Genomic DNA, 17,309 nt, shown 5'->3' on the forward strand with positions numbered 1-17,309 from the left:
AAGAAAGAAGAAAAAGAGAAGAGAAAAAAAGAAAAAAAGAAAGAAGAGAAAGAAAGAAAAAGAGAAGAGAAAAAAAGAAAAAAAGAAAGAAGAGAAAGAAAGAAAAAGAGAAGAGAAAAAAAGAAAAAAAGAAAGAAGAGAAAGAAAGAGAAAGAGAAGAGAAAGAAAGAAAAAAAGAAAGAAGAGAAAGAAAGAGAAAGAGAAGAGAAAGTTTAAAAAATAATGAAATTTACAAAAAAACAAATAAAAATTCAACAAATAAATTAAACAGTAAAACTCAACTATGATAATGTTCGTAATAATAATCCCAATGTTTGTAACAAATGAATACATTATTAAAAAAACGATTGAAACAAAATTTTTTAAGTACACAGAAAAAAAGCGTTAAAAACATCAAACGAAAGTTGAAAAAGTTTCGAATCAAATCGAAAACGTAACATAAAAATAGACGAAAAATGAAAAAAAGATGAAATAATAAAAATTTAATTTATAATCAATGAATAAATGAGAAAATAAATTGACTAATAATTTACTGCGTTTGTAGTTCATGAATATTAATATTGGCATACCTGGGAGGCTGCTGACCGTATCCAGGTCCGAATGTAGCAAGAGTTAATTGCAACATTTATTGTCTGCAGTTTTGTCCAACTTCTATGCTTTAAAAGTTGGCTAAGCATACGCTGAAATGCCTCGTTATTTATTTGCACAATAAAAATCCTTTAATTTGAATCAAATAAGTTATAATCAGAAATTTGAGAATAAGAAAAAACACATGAACGGAAGGAATTATCGAAATTGTTACTAAAATGGTTTATATTACGAACAGAATCACGGTTAGCTACAACATGTGTGGATTTAAGACTTGAAAAATAAGAACAACAAGAACAAGAATTTTAAACAGAACAATCTCGAATTAATGAGTATCTTTTATTAAATAAATATTCTGTAATTTTTGATAAAAAAGCAGTGTTTGCAGTTTTCATTTGACGTGAAAAAGTTTATCTTTAACCGGATAATTTTTCTTTTTTTGCAACCATTTCAATATCAATCAGAACCCTTTGTAAAGTCAAGCTAACTGCTGATGCGAAAACATGTTTCCTTTTTTTTTCAAAAAATAAATAGTTCGTCATGCATTAGATTGGAAGTGAAAACCAAATACAAATAACACTCGGAATATATTCTTCGAAGAATCGTTCGTTACAAGTTGACATTTGATGATTGAACGATGACGATGATTTGTCTCCTTTCAAATTGTTATGAAATAAGAAAGAATTTTGAGAAGAAGCTGCAGAATCGAAATCATGAGTGAAAAATGAAATCAAATTTTGAATTGTTTCAATATTTAAATTCGAAGTGTTGTTAATCTCATTTGTAAATGTACCAAATTCACCATCGCAGACAATTTTACCATAAAGTTCTGCAAAGAAGTTGATTTCAGTTCGAATTTTGCTGAATAGACGAGAATGAAGGGATAAAATGAAATGAAGAAGAAACCTATTACGATTGTGAGGGCCAGCATCACAGAAAAATTATTTAGTTTTGGTATTTTTAAAAAAGTCCCTTCTGAAAACAGACTCCAGACATTCGATGACAAATCTGAAGTCGTTAGAAAGACAAGTGGAAAAAAAATTAAATGTTTTTTTGGATGAAATGTTGTTGACAAGTTGGAAGGTGATCACTGAGAATTGAGAAATTTGCTGATGATAAAAAAATTCCTGTTGAAGTTTATTTTAACGAATTGGAATTCTCCATTTTTCCTTAAAATCGAATACGCAAACGATTTCTCCTTCTTTAATATTTCGAACACTTTCATTGAAATATTGCCTTTGCCATTGTGCGAATAATTGATGCTTTTTCAAGGCTTCATTTGTGTATATTTCACTTTTCGATGGTATTCTTTGGTGAGAAGATGACATCAGCCTTTTTTCCATTTTCTCCAATTGCTGACAATATCCACATATATCAGTCCTTCTTTTTGCTTTGATGAAGTTTTTTGAAAGTTTGTAAAAAAAATTAGATAAAGACAGTTTAATGTTTGTTTCTTCAACAAAGTGTTTCCATAGCTCTTTCTTCGTTTGAAAAATCAAACGTTTTTCAAAAGGAGAAAAAATTAGAGGGATATGCGTTGACTTGGAAAACAAATACTGTTGAAGAAAAGTTGAAGATGAATTCCCAGAAGTTGAAAACAAAAAGTTTCTATTGGTTGATGGTAATTGAGCTCCTTTTGAAACAGATGAGATATTAAAGAGTTTTGATGAAGAATTTGGAGTAGAATTAAGTGAGGAAGAGAATGCAAGTGTTGAAGATTTCTTATTATTAAATGAAGATGACAAAGAGTTGATTGCCTCATTACAGTCTTGATGTGTTTAGTGAATTGATTTGTTAGGTTCTGGTTTTGAAGAATTATTGTTTTCATTTGAAAATAGTGCAAGTGAAGAACATAACTGTTTCCTCGAACAAAACGAATGAGTTGTGTGATGTGAATTTATGTTGTCGGAAATATTTGAGTGAAAAAGGATATTCGATGAGCTTTCAATTGATTGTAACGAATGGTGAAATGGATCGATCACAGCATTTTGAGCTTTTGGTGAAAGAAATAAGTGAGGTGATTTTGAGGAAGTATTTCCTTTTGTTGAAGTGTTATTCTGCATTTTAGTATTGTTTGACATGTGTGGACTGATTGAGTGAATAGTAGAAGGTGAAATGATTTCTATATAAAACAGGTCAACAACACTTTTATTATCATCTTCAATTTCATTTGGTGTTTTTGAATCCCTCCATGTTTTGTCTTTCAAAATTGATTTGTCTTCCAATGAATTTTCAACTGAATAAATCGAGGTGAAAATCTGATTGCTGTTGGAATTAAGCTTTTCAGAAAGTGAAGTTAGCAAAGTTGAAGTTAAATTTGCAGGAAGTGAAGATGATGCATGCGAGGATAATTAAGATTTACCTGGATTTGATAAAAAAGAAACAGATGAATTGAAAGGATTTGGATTATGTTCAAAGAATAATGTTGTCGATTTCCCGTTTTTATCAGTTGTTGAGAGATGGAGATTTCTTATTGGTTGAAATGAAGATTTAAATGAAGAAGATGATGAACATGAAATGTTTGAAGAGTTGCAATTTTTTGGTTTATTATTTGGATAATTGGAAGAAAAAGTTTGTTGAGTTTCGAACGGTTGAGATGAAGAATCAATTGATTTTGTTAACTGATTTAGAGATGTATCATCAATTCCTCCTTTGGATAAATTTTTAATGAAAGTGGAAGATTCGTCAATCAAATAAAAAGAAAATGATGGTCTATATTTTTCTTTGAATAATAATTTCCAATTGGAATCATATTCTTTCTTTCTCAAAGTTCGAGTGCAAGCATCATTACATATGGTCCAATATTCTTTTGATCCATCCTCTGAAAGAACGGCATAGGTTCAAACGCGTTCCTTTTGCAATTTGCGTTTTTTAACCCTCAAATAATAATGAATTAATAGATAATAATTATTTATAAACTTTTTATGGACCGATTTTTTGAAAAAAACTTTTCTTTTTGAAAAAAATGATTCTTGAAAAATGACCCATAAAAACATGAATTTCATAAAAAATTATTCAAATTTTAAAGAAAACGTGATTTTTGGACATCCAATGTGCTTTTATTATAATATAAATTTATTTTATAAATTTATTTACATCAAAAAAATTTAAATCATAAACAAAAAATTTAATTAATCATCTTTGATCTAACCCACAATAAAGTTTTTAATATCTGGAAAAGTTGAATATGCTGTTTTCGTTTAATTAGAATTCAATAGTTTGCAATCCTTTCATTTTCATATGTTAATTTAAGTATATTATTATATGCGCACTTGTTTTATATTGAAAACAGTATTTATTCAAAGTTAAGTTAACTTGTTGATATACACTTTACTATTCAGGAACAACAAAAGACACATTTCATAAACGATGGAAATGACTTGAAGCCGGTTTGTCGAAACTCTGAATGAATAAAAAAATGCATTATTAAATTGAAACTTTGAAAAACTTACATATTCTTTCATTTTTCTGACTTTTATTTTTGAATAAGACCAAACAAATCCAACTCAACCGGAAAAATTTTGGTTTTATTAATCTTAAAGGTCTCTCATATTATTTAGAGTTGAGTATTATTAAGAATTTGTTTATTATGAGTTAACTTTTTTATTCTTTTCTTTTTATATAAATCAGAAAATGTCTCAGATTAAAATAAAAATGTTTTTAATTTAAGCAATGAAAATTGAGTTTAGGGTTTTTTATATTTTGAATTTTGAAACAGTTTAGAAATAATTCTTAAAATGTCTACTACAAATATATTTAAATCATTTCATTCCCAAAATCGTAAATAAAACATAAAACAAAAATGAATAAGATATTTATATACATGCAGCTCTATCAAAACAATTTTAATCGATAACAACATAGAATTTACAACAAAATAATTAGTTTATTGCAGTTTCAGCAAAGTGAAAAAGTCTCAAAAAATAATGTTAAACGTTAATTACTTTCATCTATATATTATCTCCACTCGTTGTTATTCCACCTTCTGGTGAATTCGAGATTGTTGTGCCTTTCATCAAAACAAAACTCTTCACAACATCCACAAGAGATCCATCCAATTTGCACATCTCCTCTTCTTCATTCAAATAATATTCATTTCTTTCCTTTGAACTCCCAATAAAAAAACAAATGTCTATTTTCACATCCAAGCATTCACAAATCTCCTTCATTCTTCCCTTCTCTTTTGTGCTCTGACATTTCACAAAGGAACAGTTCAGCACACTCAATCCCCTTTCAGCTCCATCCATCTTCTTCAAGCTTCCATCAATAGCCACTGAAATATTCTCAAACTTCACTTCCTTCATCTTTGCCTTCGATTTTCCCCCAACTCTCACAGCTTCCCCCTCACACTCGATTTTCTATATTCGTGTCTCAGCAATTGACATCCAAGATTCTCCGCAGAATGACAGAAGTGGCACAGCTGAATGAATTCCACTGAATGATGTTTCGCTCATCTTCAGCTCCCCACTCTCGACATGAAGAATCATGCTCTTCATCACAAGATCCATTGCTAACGAGCTGAAAAAGCATTCTGAAATCTCCAATCTCCCATCCTTCTCTTTCAAAACACTCTCCTCAACCCCTTCAAATGCCTCTCCAAACACAAACAAACACCTCTCCGCCACACTCTCATTCACAAACACCATCATGCTCCTCTCCTCTCCTCTTTCCTCCATCTTCCCCTCAAAATGCACTGTCGCCTTCTCCCTCCGAATCGACACCATCCTCACATCCCCAATCACACATCCCTCTCCCATCATCCCTTCCCCATCAATAAAAATCATATTCACAACACTTCGCTGGATGTGTTGCACAGCATTTCAATGCTCTCACACGGATTGCTCTGTGCTCCACACTGCCTGTTGTCACTCCCACTTACACACACAAACACCTGTGAAGAATAATAGAATGCGATCAGCGGCATCAGGTGAACATCAACTTTCCCTTCTCTATCGCTCCCACACATCAAATCCTTCCACTTAAGCATCCCCTGGTTGAAGTCCAGTATAAACAGCGTTTTATTGATCTGCTTCCCAATCGAGTGGCTCTTGATGAACACATCCTTCCCCACAAACGCATCATTCATCATGAATCGGATGTTCGCAATCTTGAAATTCAGAGGCGGAATTTGACTTTCATCAGCATAATTGGTATTGGGATCTGCTCCATCAATAAACAGTCCTCCTCCACACCCTGTCTCACTCGAGCACTTGCACATCGAAAACGAGCTCCCATTCACTTTCAACGCTGACTCCCCACTCTTCAGCACCACTCTCATTTCCCCTCCTTCATCACTCAAACCGCTCTTGCAACTTGACATCGAACACTCATCCATCACACACTCCACCCCATCCTCAAATGATCCCACATCAATAACACTCGCTTCAATCCCTTCTTTTGTGATGTTCCCAAATGAACACCCAATAACCCTCAGAACTGGTTTGTTCCCATTTGAAAAAATCTTCTTTTCTCCATTCATTTGATTTTCCTCTTTTGTCATAGAAATCAGGCTTCTCTCTGAAACATCTGCAAATGAGATGTTCACATTCTGAACAGTCACCTCACCTGCACTTGGGCTGAATGCAATGAACCCTTTCAACTCTGAAATCAAACTCAACGAACTCTTCTCAATCACAACACTCCCTCCATTCACCCTCATCAAACAATATCCAAAACTTTCTGCCACCCCCCTCCCTGGCCCAAATGAACAGTCAGAGACAGACAAAACTGTGTTTGTTCCAGAGGATTCAATCAACACTTCATGATGAGAAGTGATGGCAGGCTTTGTGAATGAAATATTTACAAGTGACAAGCTCACACTTGATGATATTATCGAATCATTCGGATCATTCTCATCATCATCACTAATCGTCACTCCTGTCCCCTTCTTTGTACCTTCAATCACAATTTTTGGCATTTCTGAATCTTGTGAAACTTTTGGTAATAAAGAAGAAAATTATATGGAATGGCTCAACAACCCTGATCCTATAATACTGATATGTGTATCTCCTTCTCCAAGTGTCGAATATCTCAGCGATATCAAGTGGTCAATCGATGAGCATGGTGCTTCAGAAAACCCACACCCACTGAAGTCTCCTCCTTTCTCTCTCGAAACAAACCCATCCCCACTCCAATTATCCCACAAATACACAACCAGTGGAATCACATATCCTTCCTCTCCTGTTGTCTTCCTCTCCCATCCACACAACTCATCCAATAAATCCAACTCCTCATCATTCATTTCCCATTTCAGGTGCTCCTTGTTCGCAATCTTGCTCAGATCCCATCACGAAACAAACACATTCTTCCCTTTCCAGGCATTGCACCCAACAAATGTCATGCTCTCCAATGAAAATGCTCCCACTTGATTGGGAAGTTCAACAAACATCCCTCCTCCCAATCCTCTCCCCACCTCATCACTCTCGCCTGATGGTACTTCACATCCTTCAAACTTCACTTCCTTCATCTTCAAGCTCCCTCCACTTCCAACAGACATCATCATCCCTCCTCCTTTCATTCCATTTCCGCCTGAGCATCTTGATGAAAAATTGCTTTCTTCAATTTTCACATTCCTATTAACGCTTGTCCCAACATTCAAACATCCTCCTCCTCCATTCCCACCTTCCACCTCCACTCCACTCATTCTGCTCTTCAATATCTCCAATTTCACTCCATTTCTCAACGATATTGGAGATTTCCCATTCATTATCACTGACCCTTCCATCACTAATTTATCAGCAATCAGATTTCCTCCTGTCATCATAATCATGCTGTGTTCTATCATTCCATCGATCAATTCCCCACTCTCAAATGAGACTGAACAGTTCGTCAGACTGAGTGTTGATGTTGAGTGAATGAATGCACTTCTCCTTGCTTTCAACTGACCTTTCACAACATACAAAAGTCTCCTCATTGTCAGTGAACTCGAACATCCAACAAGCCAGTCTTGTGAAAATGATCCTTCATCATTCACTTCCACACTTCCTCCAATCATATCCACAAACACACAATCAAATCCATTGTTCACTCCTGCTTCTGAATGGAATGAACATTCGCGTATCACCAAATCTCCTCCTTTGTTTGAAATAATTGTTTTGGCTGAGTTGTCAAATCCAGTTAATGGTTGTAGTTGGATATGCAACAATTCAAGATGAATATAATTCACCATGAAATATTCCAGTTGATTTCCAATTGATTTTTCAAAATTCAAAGTTGCTTTTGGATCTTCTTCTCCCATCTTTACACCCTTTTTGATCTGATAATTGAACATGTTGAATGAATCTCGAATAACAGTCGATCCATCAATCTAAGTTGCTTTATTTCCGTTCTCCTTATCCACGTTTTCCATCTATTTCCACATCGTTTGGAATGGTTCTTCCTCGTTTCCACATATTACAACATCAAATCCTCTAGAAAAGCTAAATCAATCTCATTTTTCTTTTTTTTTAAAAAAACATTAAAATGACAAACTTTTATTAAGTTCATTGTTTTTATAATACAATATTGAATTGTTTTGTGTGATTATTGTTTATTTTTGCAGGATTTATTCTTTAATGCATGTTTTGATCGAGTCTAATATAAATATTCATTATCATATCAAAAAACAAGTAAATATTCGTAGGGAAATAGCAATATAAATTTCATTAATATAAAAAGAATCATTTAGGACCTTTTTCGTTCAATTGCAACCTATTTTGAAACATTTATCTGCATGCCGATAAACATTAAAGTGGAAAAGCACGTGTAATCTTATTGAAAAAAAAGAGCTGTTTTCAATATAAAACAAGTGCGCATATAATAATATACTTAAATTAACATATGAAAATGAAAGGATTGCAAACTATTGAATTCTAATTAAACGAAAACAGCATATTCAACTTTTCCAGATATTAAAAACTTTATTGTGGGTTAGATCAAAGATGATTAATTAAATTTTTTGTTTATGATTTAAATTTTTTTGATGTAAATAAATTTATAAAATAAATTTATATTATAATAAAAGCACATTGGATGTCCAAAAATCACGTTTTCTTTAAAATTTGAATAATTTTTTATGAAATTCATGTTTTTATGGGTCATTTTTCAAGAATCATTTTTTTCAAAAAGAAAAGTTTTTTTCAAAAAATCGGTCCATAAAAAGTTTATAAATAATTATTATCTATTAATTCATTATTATTTGAGGGTTAAAAAACGCAAATTGCAAAAGGAACGCGTTTGAACCTATGCCGCGAATACCAGATGCAAATATTAATGGATCAATTTCGATGAAGATTCTAAAGATGAAAATGTCTCATTCAGTGAGTTGCATTCTGTTTTGAAAGGTTTTTCAAAAACATCATATTTTTGATCATTAAAAAAAATATGTGATCAAACACATTTTTTGTGAAAATTTTGGTAAAAATTGCACTTCAGTTTTTTCTCAGTGCATGCATAACAAAAACAAAGAACATTTTATACTGAAATTTTCTGAACAACAGATCACAAAATTGTCAAAAAGAATAGTCGTATTTGGCATGCTTATTCAATGATTATGCCAGAACTTTCTCGGATAATATAACTGTTTTATTTATCCAACACCATCTGCAGTGCTCCTCCTTCTTTGCTTTTCTCTTTTGTGACCTCATCAAACGTGCCTTCTTTCATCACAGTACCCACTTCAATGCTCCTTCCATTCAAAGTCGCCTCTCATTTTTCATCTTTTTCGTCTTTTATCTCCAATTACTGTGATTGGCATTTTATCTAATTAACTATACAAATAAAATAGTTTCTCATTTTATCAATTACGAAAAAAAAGTTGAAAAAATCAACTTTTGTTTTGTTCATTGTTCTTTGAACTCATTATAGAATTATTTTGAATGTTACAGCTTATCTTTGCAAAAACAGTTCATTTCAACGTACAAAGATTAAACCTAATACAAAAATATATATCATAAAAGAAGATAATTGGGGAACACGATTTATTCAAAATTTATTATAATTAACAAATTCTATATAGTAAAAGAGTCATTTGCATATTTATCAAAATTTCAAATCATAGAGGTTTTTTATTAAAAAATTTAAATAAAATATTCAAAAAATTATGGGTTTGATCAAATTATTGCAGAAAATGAAAACTTCACAAACATATCAAATTTATCTTCTCTCAGTGATAGTTTCAGTGATAGAAAATTTTCATGGGACTATTATTTACACATTATAAACAGAGGCTTCAAACCGATTTGCTTCCTTCATCACACTCCAAAACTTTTCAGTAGAAGAGAGCTTTGCTATTATTATTGGAAATGTTGCAAAAGCAGTACAAAAGAATCTGTTTTCAGAAATACAACATTTGCAAATAGCAAAATTCCAATTCACAAACTACTAAAGATTCTTTTGTTTTATTGGATCGGATAGAGCACACGTCACTTTTCTCAAATTACTGAGATGCACAGACACACAGCTAGTTATTTGGCAAAGTTAATTCGATCTGTTTGCACACAGTTATGGAATGAAAATCAAGAGCCAATTGGAGGTAAAGGAGTTGATGTGTAAACTGACGAAGCTATTTGGCGAAGGAGAAAATATCGTCGTGGTAGAGCAAAAAAACAGATAAGGTTTTTCGGAGGGATCGAAAGGAAGGCAGATGGAGCAGAAAAGAATAAATTAATTATAATCGTTCCAAACAGAAAAGCAGAAACATTAATTCCCATAATAAAAGAGAAGATTAAGGCTGGATCAACTGTTTTTTATAATCAATGGAAGGCATATGTGTGATTATTTTTGAAATCATTGCTTTTTTCGGTGTGTTGTCTTTTCAAAGACAGTTCATCATCAGGAAGAGATTTTGCAATCAAATGCAACATCACCGCAACTGTTTGAAAAAACAACTGCATGATCTGAAATATACCTCTGTGACATGACAAGAGAAAATTGAAAAAATGACAAAATGACTGACAATATATTTATGATTTGTCATAAAGGGTTATTTATAACGATTTCATAATTCTTAATTACTAAAAAAATTAATTTGAAAATCTTCCAGAAATAATTCTTATAATTTTGAAAAAATCAATTTTTTTATTTATGTGATCAAGTTCCCAATATTTATTTTTATTTGAAACGAAATGTCAGTTGAGGAATATATTTGTCACAATTTGTTATTGACAGTCACTGACGGTCACTGACAAAAGAGAAAAAACTTCAAGATATTACAGATGCTATCAACAAATTTTTTCCATAGTGCTTTGAAAAGTCTTGTGAAGTTTTTGCAACAGTTTATTTTATATTAATTTTGAAAAAAAATTTTTTTTTTTTTTTTTTTTTTTTTTTTTTTTTTGTGACAGACGAGGCTTCAAGTTATTTGTCAGGTCACAGAGGTATAATCCGAAATAAAAAGAAAGACGTCTTGAATAATTCTTTTCATTTTTCATTCTTCTTTTGTTGATATTCACAGGTTATTTTGGTACCGAAATTTTTTTAAGTTTAAATATGAAATCAATAATTTTCATCCATATTAAGATAAGCGTCATTTCTAACAAAACAATAAGCATTGCAACAAATTTCTGATCAACGATAAATAAATATGACATTTCTTTAAAGAAACCTAATCTTTTTATGATAAAATTCAAATGTGGTACATGCCTTTACCTTTCTTTCTTGTTTCTCGTTTTTTTTCGATGAAACTATTTTTCTTTACCACCACATTATTGACAAAAAAAATCATTCTTCAGATTTATCATTTTAATAATCATAATTGAAATTGCAACCGCAATCATGATATCCTTTGTCTTTCTTTCTTTCTTTCTTTTCATCAACTAAATGAATATTTTTAACTAGCAAAAAACTATTGTTTTCTTTTTTCAAATGTTATAATTCCATCTTCCTCAGCTTATCTCAAATTTTGACTTTCTGCAAGTTGGATTCACACTAACGTTTTTCATCCATCCTTTAAAAGACTGCTGATGCAAATGTGTCTGTGCATTCAATCGCATTTTCTGACAAGATAGGAACAGCCTTTACATATTCTCGTTCATGACTTCCCATCCATTTCCTCTCGCACTGAGAGATATTCCTCACGAAATTTTGGAAAAAACGATTCCACTCAATTTGTGAAAAATGAGAAGTCAATAAACAATTAAGTTGCTTCTCCAATCATCCATTTGTATTCTCCGCCCACAGAAACATCGCCCATGGCTCTGTCTCTAATTTTTTTTCAACACCACATTCTCCACCAATTTCAAAATAACTTCAAGAATCACAAGAAGAAGAGAAGAAGTGGATCCATTCTGAACAATCTCTGATACTATCTTTATCACCATCGATGCAACCTTCATTTTTATTGGCATTGCTTCCTGAGAATTTGTTGGTATATCCTTTGAAAATTATCTGCAAATACAATTATCCTAAAAAATAAATCCAGCATTACTCATCCTTTGCACTACTATCGATGGCAACAGATTTCACAGCCTCGACAATCATTCTATCTCCTCTGCTTATGTTCAAACCATTTCTATTGTCATTTTTGCACCAAATCTCATATCTCTCTCCATCTGCATCGTTTTCATCATCTTCCCTTTCACCTTCGTTTCACCTCCAAGATGACTCCTCATCAACTTTAGCCCATCTTTGTTTGAGATATCGCACATTCTCATTGTGCACTTGCCGCTCAACAGCACGTCATTGATTTCAATCTTTTGCATTTCAGACGGAGTTCCTTCTTTATTCTGCATCAGCTCCTTTAGCTTCTCCGAAGTTGTATCCATCATCAAGCAAATTCTGATTATTATCCATTCCTCCGCATTCACCTAATCTTTTATCTTCCACGAATCCACTCCTTTGTTGAATACTTGAGCTGATGCTGCTTTTTCTCTCCTCTTTCTTCTCCTCTCATTTTTCTAATTCTTCAATCAATTCGCCAACATCATATAAAGATTGATGTACGATCTCAAACAATTTCTTCCCTTCTTTCTTGTTTCTTTCTTTAAACTTTAGCTTTTCTATCACTTTCTCCACATGCATCATGCACCTCATCACTATTCTCTCCAGCAATTCTTTGCCTTCTGTTTTAGCACCACCAGTCTTACCAGAACAAACAATTGATCCGCTGTGTTTTTCCCTGCAAACTCAGCCAGCTCTGGAAATACCTCCAGTATTTCCATTTCTGAAGGAAACTGCTAGCAGTTGTCAATCACCGTCTTTTTCCTTTTTGCTCACAGAAGTTATCCGAATCGCTTTCACAAAAAGTTTCACTCCACTTTCGAAAATTGTGACATATGACTGCTCATGCACAAATTTGCTGTCTTGATTGCAAAATTAATTAAATATCTTTCTCCTCCTTCTCTTCACATTCATCATTAATATCCTCTTCTTCTTTATGACCATCATCATCTTTTTTTTTTTTCATTTTTCCATTATGTTCCAATGGAATCCTATTGAGATGAGGAGGACGAGAAAGGAGTCATGAAATGAAGCGAAGTCATGGAGCACAAAATAACGGTGAATCATAGGATTTGCTGTTGAATTCCTATGAATGGTTAATGCTGTTTGATCTAGGAACAAAAATTTGTTTTTTTTAAAAAAAAAATTTATAAAATGAAAATGAACTGTATTGTTGTTATTTGTCATTTTGTTAAAATTTTTATTTTTTGAAGAAATGGGTGATTCTTTTTGAAGTCACAAATGTTTTATTTTCAAACAAATTAAAAATTTCATATTTTGCTCCAATTTTCTGTTTCAGCTCACAAATCTTCTTTCGAATGTTTGTTATTGTATTATCCAGAAATAGATTTGATTGAAGTGAAGTTTGATATTAGTTATCAGAAATTTGAGCAAAATATGAAAATTTAATTTTATTTGAAAATTAAACATTTGTGACTTTTCAAAAAGAATCACCCAAATGTGATATTTATAAAATTACTATTGTTTTTAATTTATTTCAGATGTTTTTTTTTCTGAAAAAAATGAATTTACCATTAAAATTGTTCTCACAAATATTTTTCAATGTCTCTTTTCATGTTTTGCACTTCCCAAGTGCATTATAGTTTAGATTGAAAAGTCATAAAACTTGAAGTTGCTCATGTTTCTGGCATATTTCAATAAATGCCTTATGAAAGAGCTTTGTTCATTCTTCGAGCTTTTATGCTTGAAGACTCTTTCGGATTGCAGCTCTACAACGATTTTATCAAATCGTGTTTACGTTTGATTATTTTTTATATGCTATTTAATTCTTATTTAAATTGATAATTTTAGTTTTTTTTAATACCACAATTTTTATTTGAACGAGTATTTTATTTCAGAAGGTTTATTTACAAGTGACTGTTATTCGAAAAATTAATGATGTGCAACATTTATCAAATTCTGCTCTTTTTTTACCTCTCGTTAACTCCTCACAACAAGCTCAGACACAATCTTCTCTTCAGCAGCAGCAGCCACAACAACAACAGCAGCAGCAGCCACAACAACAGCAGCAGCAGCAGCCACAACAACAGCAGCAGCAGCAGCCACAACAACAGCAGCAGCAGCAGCCACAACAACAACAGCAGCAGCAGCCACAACAACAGCAGCAGCAGCAGCCACAACAACAGCAGCAGCAGCAGCCACAACAACAACAGCAGCAGCAGCCACAACAACAGCAGCAGCAGCAGCCACAACAACAACAGCAGCAGCAGCCACAACAACAACAGCAGCAGCAGCCACAACAACAACAGCAGCAGCAGCCACAACAACAACAGCAGCAGCAGCCACAACAACAACAGCAGCAGCAGCCACAACAACAACAGCAGCAGCAGCCACAACAACAACAGCAGCAGCAGCCACAACAACAACAGCAGCAGCAGCCACAACAACAGCAGCAGCAGCAGCCACAACAACAGCAGCAGCAGCAGCCACAACAACAACAGCAGCAGCAGCCACAACAACAACAGCAGCAGCAGCCACAACAACAGCAGCAGCAGCAGCCACAACAACAACAGCAGCAGCAGCCACAACAACAACAGCAGCAGCAGCCACAACAACAGCAGCAGCAGCAGCCACAACAACAGCAGCAGCAGCAGCCACAACAACAACAGCAGCAGCAGCCACAACAACAACAGCAGCAGCAGCCACAACAACAACAGCAGCAGCAGCCACAACAACAACAGCAGCAGCAGCCACAACAACAGCAGCAGCAGCAGCCACAACAACAACAGCAGCAGCAGCCACAACAACAGCAGCAGCAGCAGCCACAACAACAACAGCAGCAGCAGCCACAACAACAGCAGCAGCAGCAGCCACAACAACAGCAGCAGCAGCAGCCACAACAACAGCAGCAGCAGCAGCCACAACAACAACAGCAGCAGCAGCCACAACAACAACAGCAGCAGCAGCCACAACAACAACAGCAGCAGCAGCCACAACAACAGCAGCAGCAGCAGCCACAACAACAGCAGCAGCAGCAGCCACAACAACAACAGCAGCAGCAGCCACAACAACAACAGCAGCAGCAGCCACAACAACAGCAGCAGCAGCAGCCACAACAACAGCAGCAGCAGCAGCCACAACAACAACAGCAGCAGCAGCCACAACAACAACAGCAGCAGCAGCCACAACAACAACAGCAGCAGCAGCCACAACAACAACAGCAGCAGCAGCCACAACAACAACAGCAGCAGCAGCCACAACAACAGCAGCAGCAGCAGCCACAACAACAACAGCAGCAGCAGCCACAACAACAACAGCAGCAGCAGCCACAACAACAACAGCAGCAGCAGCCACAACAACAACAGCAGCAGCAGCCACAACAACAACAGCAGCAGCAGCCACAACAACAACAGCAGCAGCAGCCACAACAACAACAGCAGCAGCAGCCACAACAACAACAGCAGCAGCAGCCACAACAACAACAGCAGCAGCAGCCACAACAACAGCAGCAGCAGCAGCCACAACAACAACAGCAGCAGCAGCCACAACAACAACAGCAGCAGCAGCCACAACAACAACAGCAGCAGCAGCCACAACAACAACAGCAGCAGCAGCCACAACAACAACAGACTATGCTAATGTCTTCTGCGCAATCACCTTTTCAGACACAACCTCAATCTCTTCTTCAATTACAACAACAACAACAAACTTCTTTTTATAACTTCACAAACATCAATTCAGAAAAGGAAGAGAAAAGATCATCTACAAATTCACATCATTTCGATAAATTTTGTATTTCTTTTAAAGCTAATTCCTCATTTCAAACTAATACAAAAGAAGCAAAGAAATACATAAAACATTCGGCTTTTTCTTCCGAAATTGCAAAACAATCAAAAAAGCAATATGCTTTATCATCATCTTTTTCTTCATTATCTTCAAAAGAAAATTCAAGATCCTGCGTTATCATGCTTCTTTCTTCACAAAGAGGCTTGAAAAATAATGGCAACGTGTGCTCTCTTTCTGCCATTTGTCAGTGTTTGGCTTCTCTTGATCTTGAATTTATAGACATTTCAAAAATGAACAGTATGCAAAAAACATTCATGCAGCTGTTTCATCTACTTCGAATCTCTTCGTTTAATTTTAATGCGTGGGTTGGAGGACAAATATATAAATTTGGCGACACTTATCTTGGAGGAAAGAATCAGCAAAAAGAACTGTCTGTTGTTTTTGAAAGACTTCTCAAAGTTCTTACCAAAAATTGTAATGAAATAAATGATATGTTTGCTATCATTTCATAAATTGTTTTAATGTGTGTTCATTGTAATGATTACTCAATTTCTAAAAGGGATGATCAGTTTTTTGTTACAATCAGAGGATCAGATGTTGTTTCTGGTCTTCAAAATCCATTGACTTGCAGTTCTGTTTTAGTTGAAAAGAGAATAGGAGAGTGTGTTTCATGTCACAAAGATAGACAATTTTTGAAATTTGTTCGCTTTTTGTATTTTCCAAAAGTGTTAAGTGGTTTATTCAACGTTGGTGATTTTTTCACTGTTACAGCTCCTCCTCTTTCTATTCATTTTGTTGATTCAGGGTTAGGGCCTGAGGATTTAAAAATATTTGATCCAAAGGCTTCCTCTGAAGATTCATTTTTTGCTTCTGGTTCTGTTGATGATGTTGTTGTTTATGAATTTGTTGGATGTGTTATTCATTCAAGTGTTCTTTATAAGCAAGGGCATTTTTTGGTCGTTGTGAAAGAAGATGTTTCTAAACCTAGTTCCATTTTAAAGTTTATTGAGTGTAATGATCATATTGTTTCAAAAATTATTCCTGAAAAATGGAATGATTTTGGAATCATCTTGCTTCAGAAAATTGGCATCCTTCTATTAGTTTTTACAAAAAAGTTGAAAAATCATAATTCTTTTCATTTTTTATTTTTTTTATTTTAATTTTTAAGAATTTTCTAAATTGCAAAAAAACAAATTTAACTTTTCGATTTATTATTTTTCTTTTTTGTTTTTTTCCTAATAATTGAAATTTATAAAAGTTTGAATTTTTTAATAACTCGATTTTTAAAAAAAAAGATAATTCAAAATAAACATGAGTTGCTTTGTGACTATTGAAATACAAAATTGGTTTCCTGAAGGACCGAGTAATAATGTTCACGTCAGAACCTCAATTATTTGAACAAATAATTGCAAATGCAAATATTGTTAAATATTTATTCAAATAAGCGAAGAATGAAAATACGTTTCTCAAAAAGGACGTTGAGAAATTATCAAATTTGAAATATATTGATCATTAGACCGTCAGTGAAGTCAGTGAAGTTCGTGACTGTTAATGAAGTC

The 17,309-nt window shown here is 33.9% G+C and overlaps 2 protein-coding genes across 2 annotated transcripts; both read right to left on the reverse strand.

The window, feature by feature from the left end:
• Positions 1-4,946: 4,946 nt before the first annotated feature.
• On the reverse strand, positions 4,947-7,825 carry MONOS_16878 (uncharacterized protein; the record flags this gene model as incomplete). The annotated part of the gene is made up of 4 exons (XM_067869748.1): positions 4,947-5,350; positions 5,422-6,522; positions 6,583-6,863; positions 6,915-7,825. 4 exons carry the CDS (start codon positions 7,823-7,825, stop codon positions 4,947-4,949), a joined length of 2,697 nt encoding a protein of 898 aa, XP_067736251.1.
• Positions 7,826-13,944: 6,119 nt separating this feature from the next.
• MONOS_16879 (uncharacterized protein) lies at positions 13,945-15,991 on the reverse strand (the record flags this gene model as incomplete). The annotated part of the gene is made up of 2 exons (XM_067869749.1): positions 13,945-15,594; positions 15,791-15,991. 2 exons carry the CDS (start codon positions 15,989-15,991, stop codon positions 13,945-13,947), a joined length of 1,851 nt encoding a protein of 616 aa, XP_067736252.1.
• Between the last annotated feature and the right edge of the window lie 1,318 nt (positions 15,992-17,309).

This window comes from Monocercomonoides exilis (assembly GCF_001643675.1).
Source record: "Monocercomonoides exilis strain PA203 chromosome Unknown scaffold1-2713096, whole genome shotgun sequence".
Lineage (NCBI taxonomy): Eukaryota > Preaxostyla > Oxymonadida > Polymastigidae > Monocercomonoides > Monocercomonoides exilis.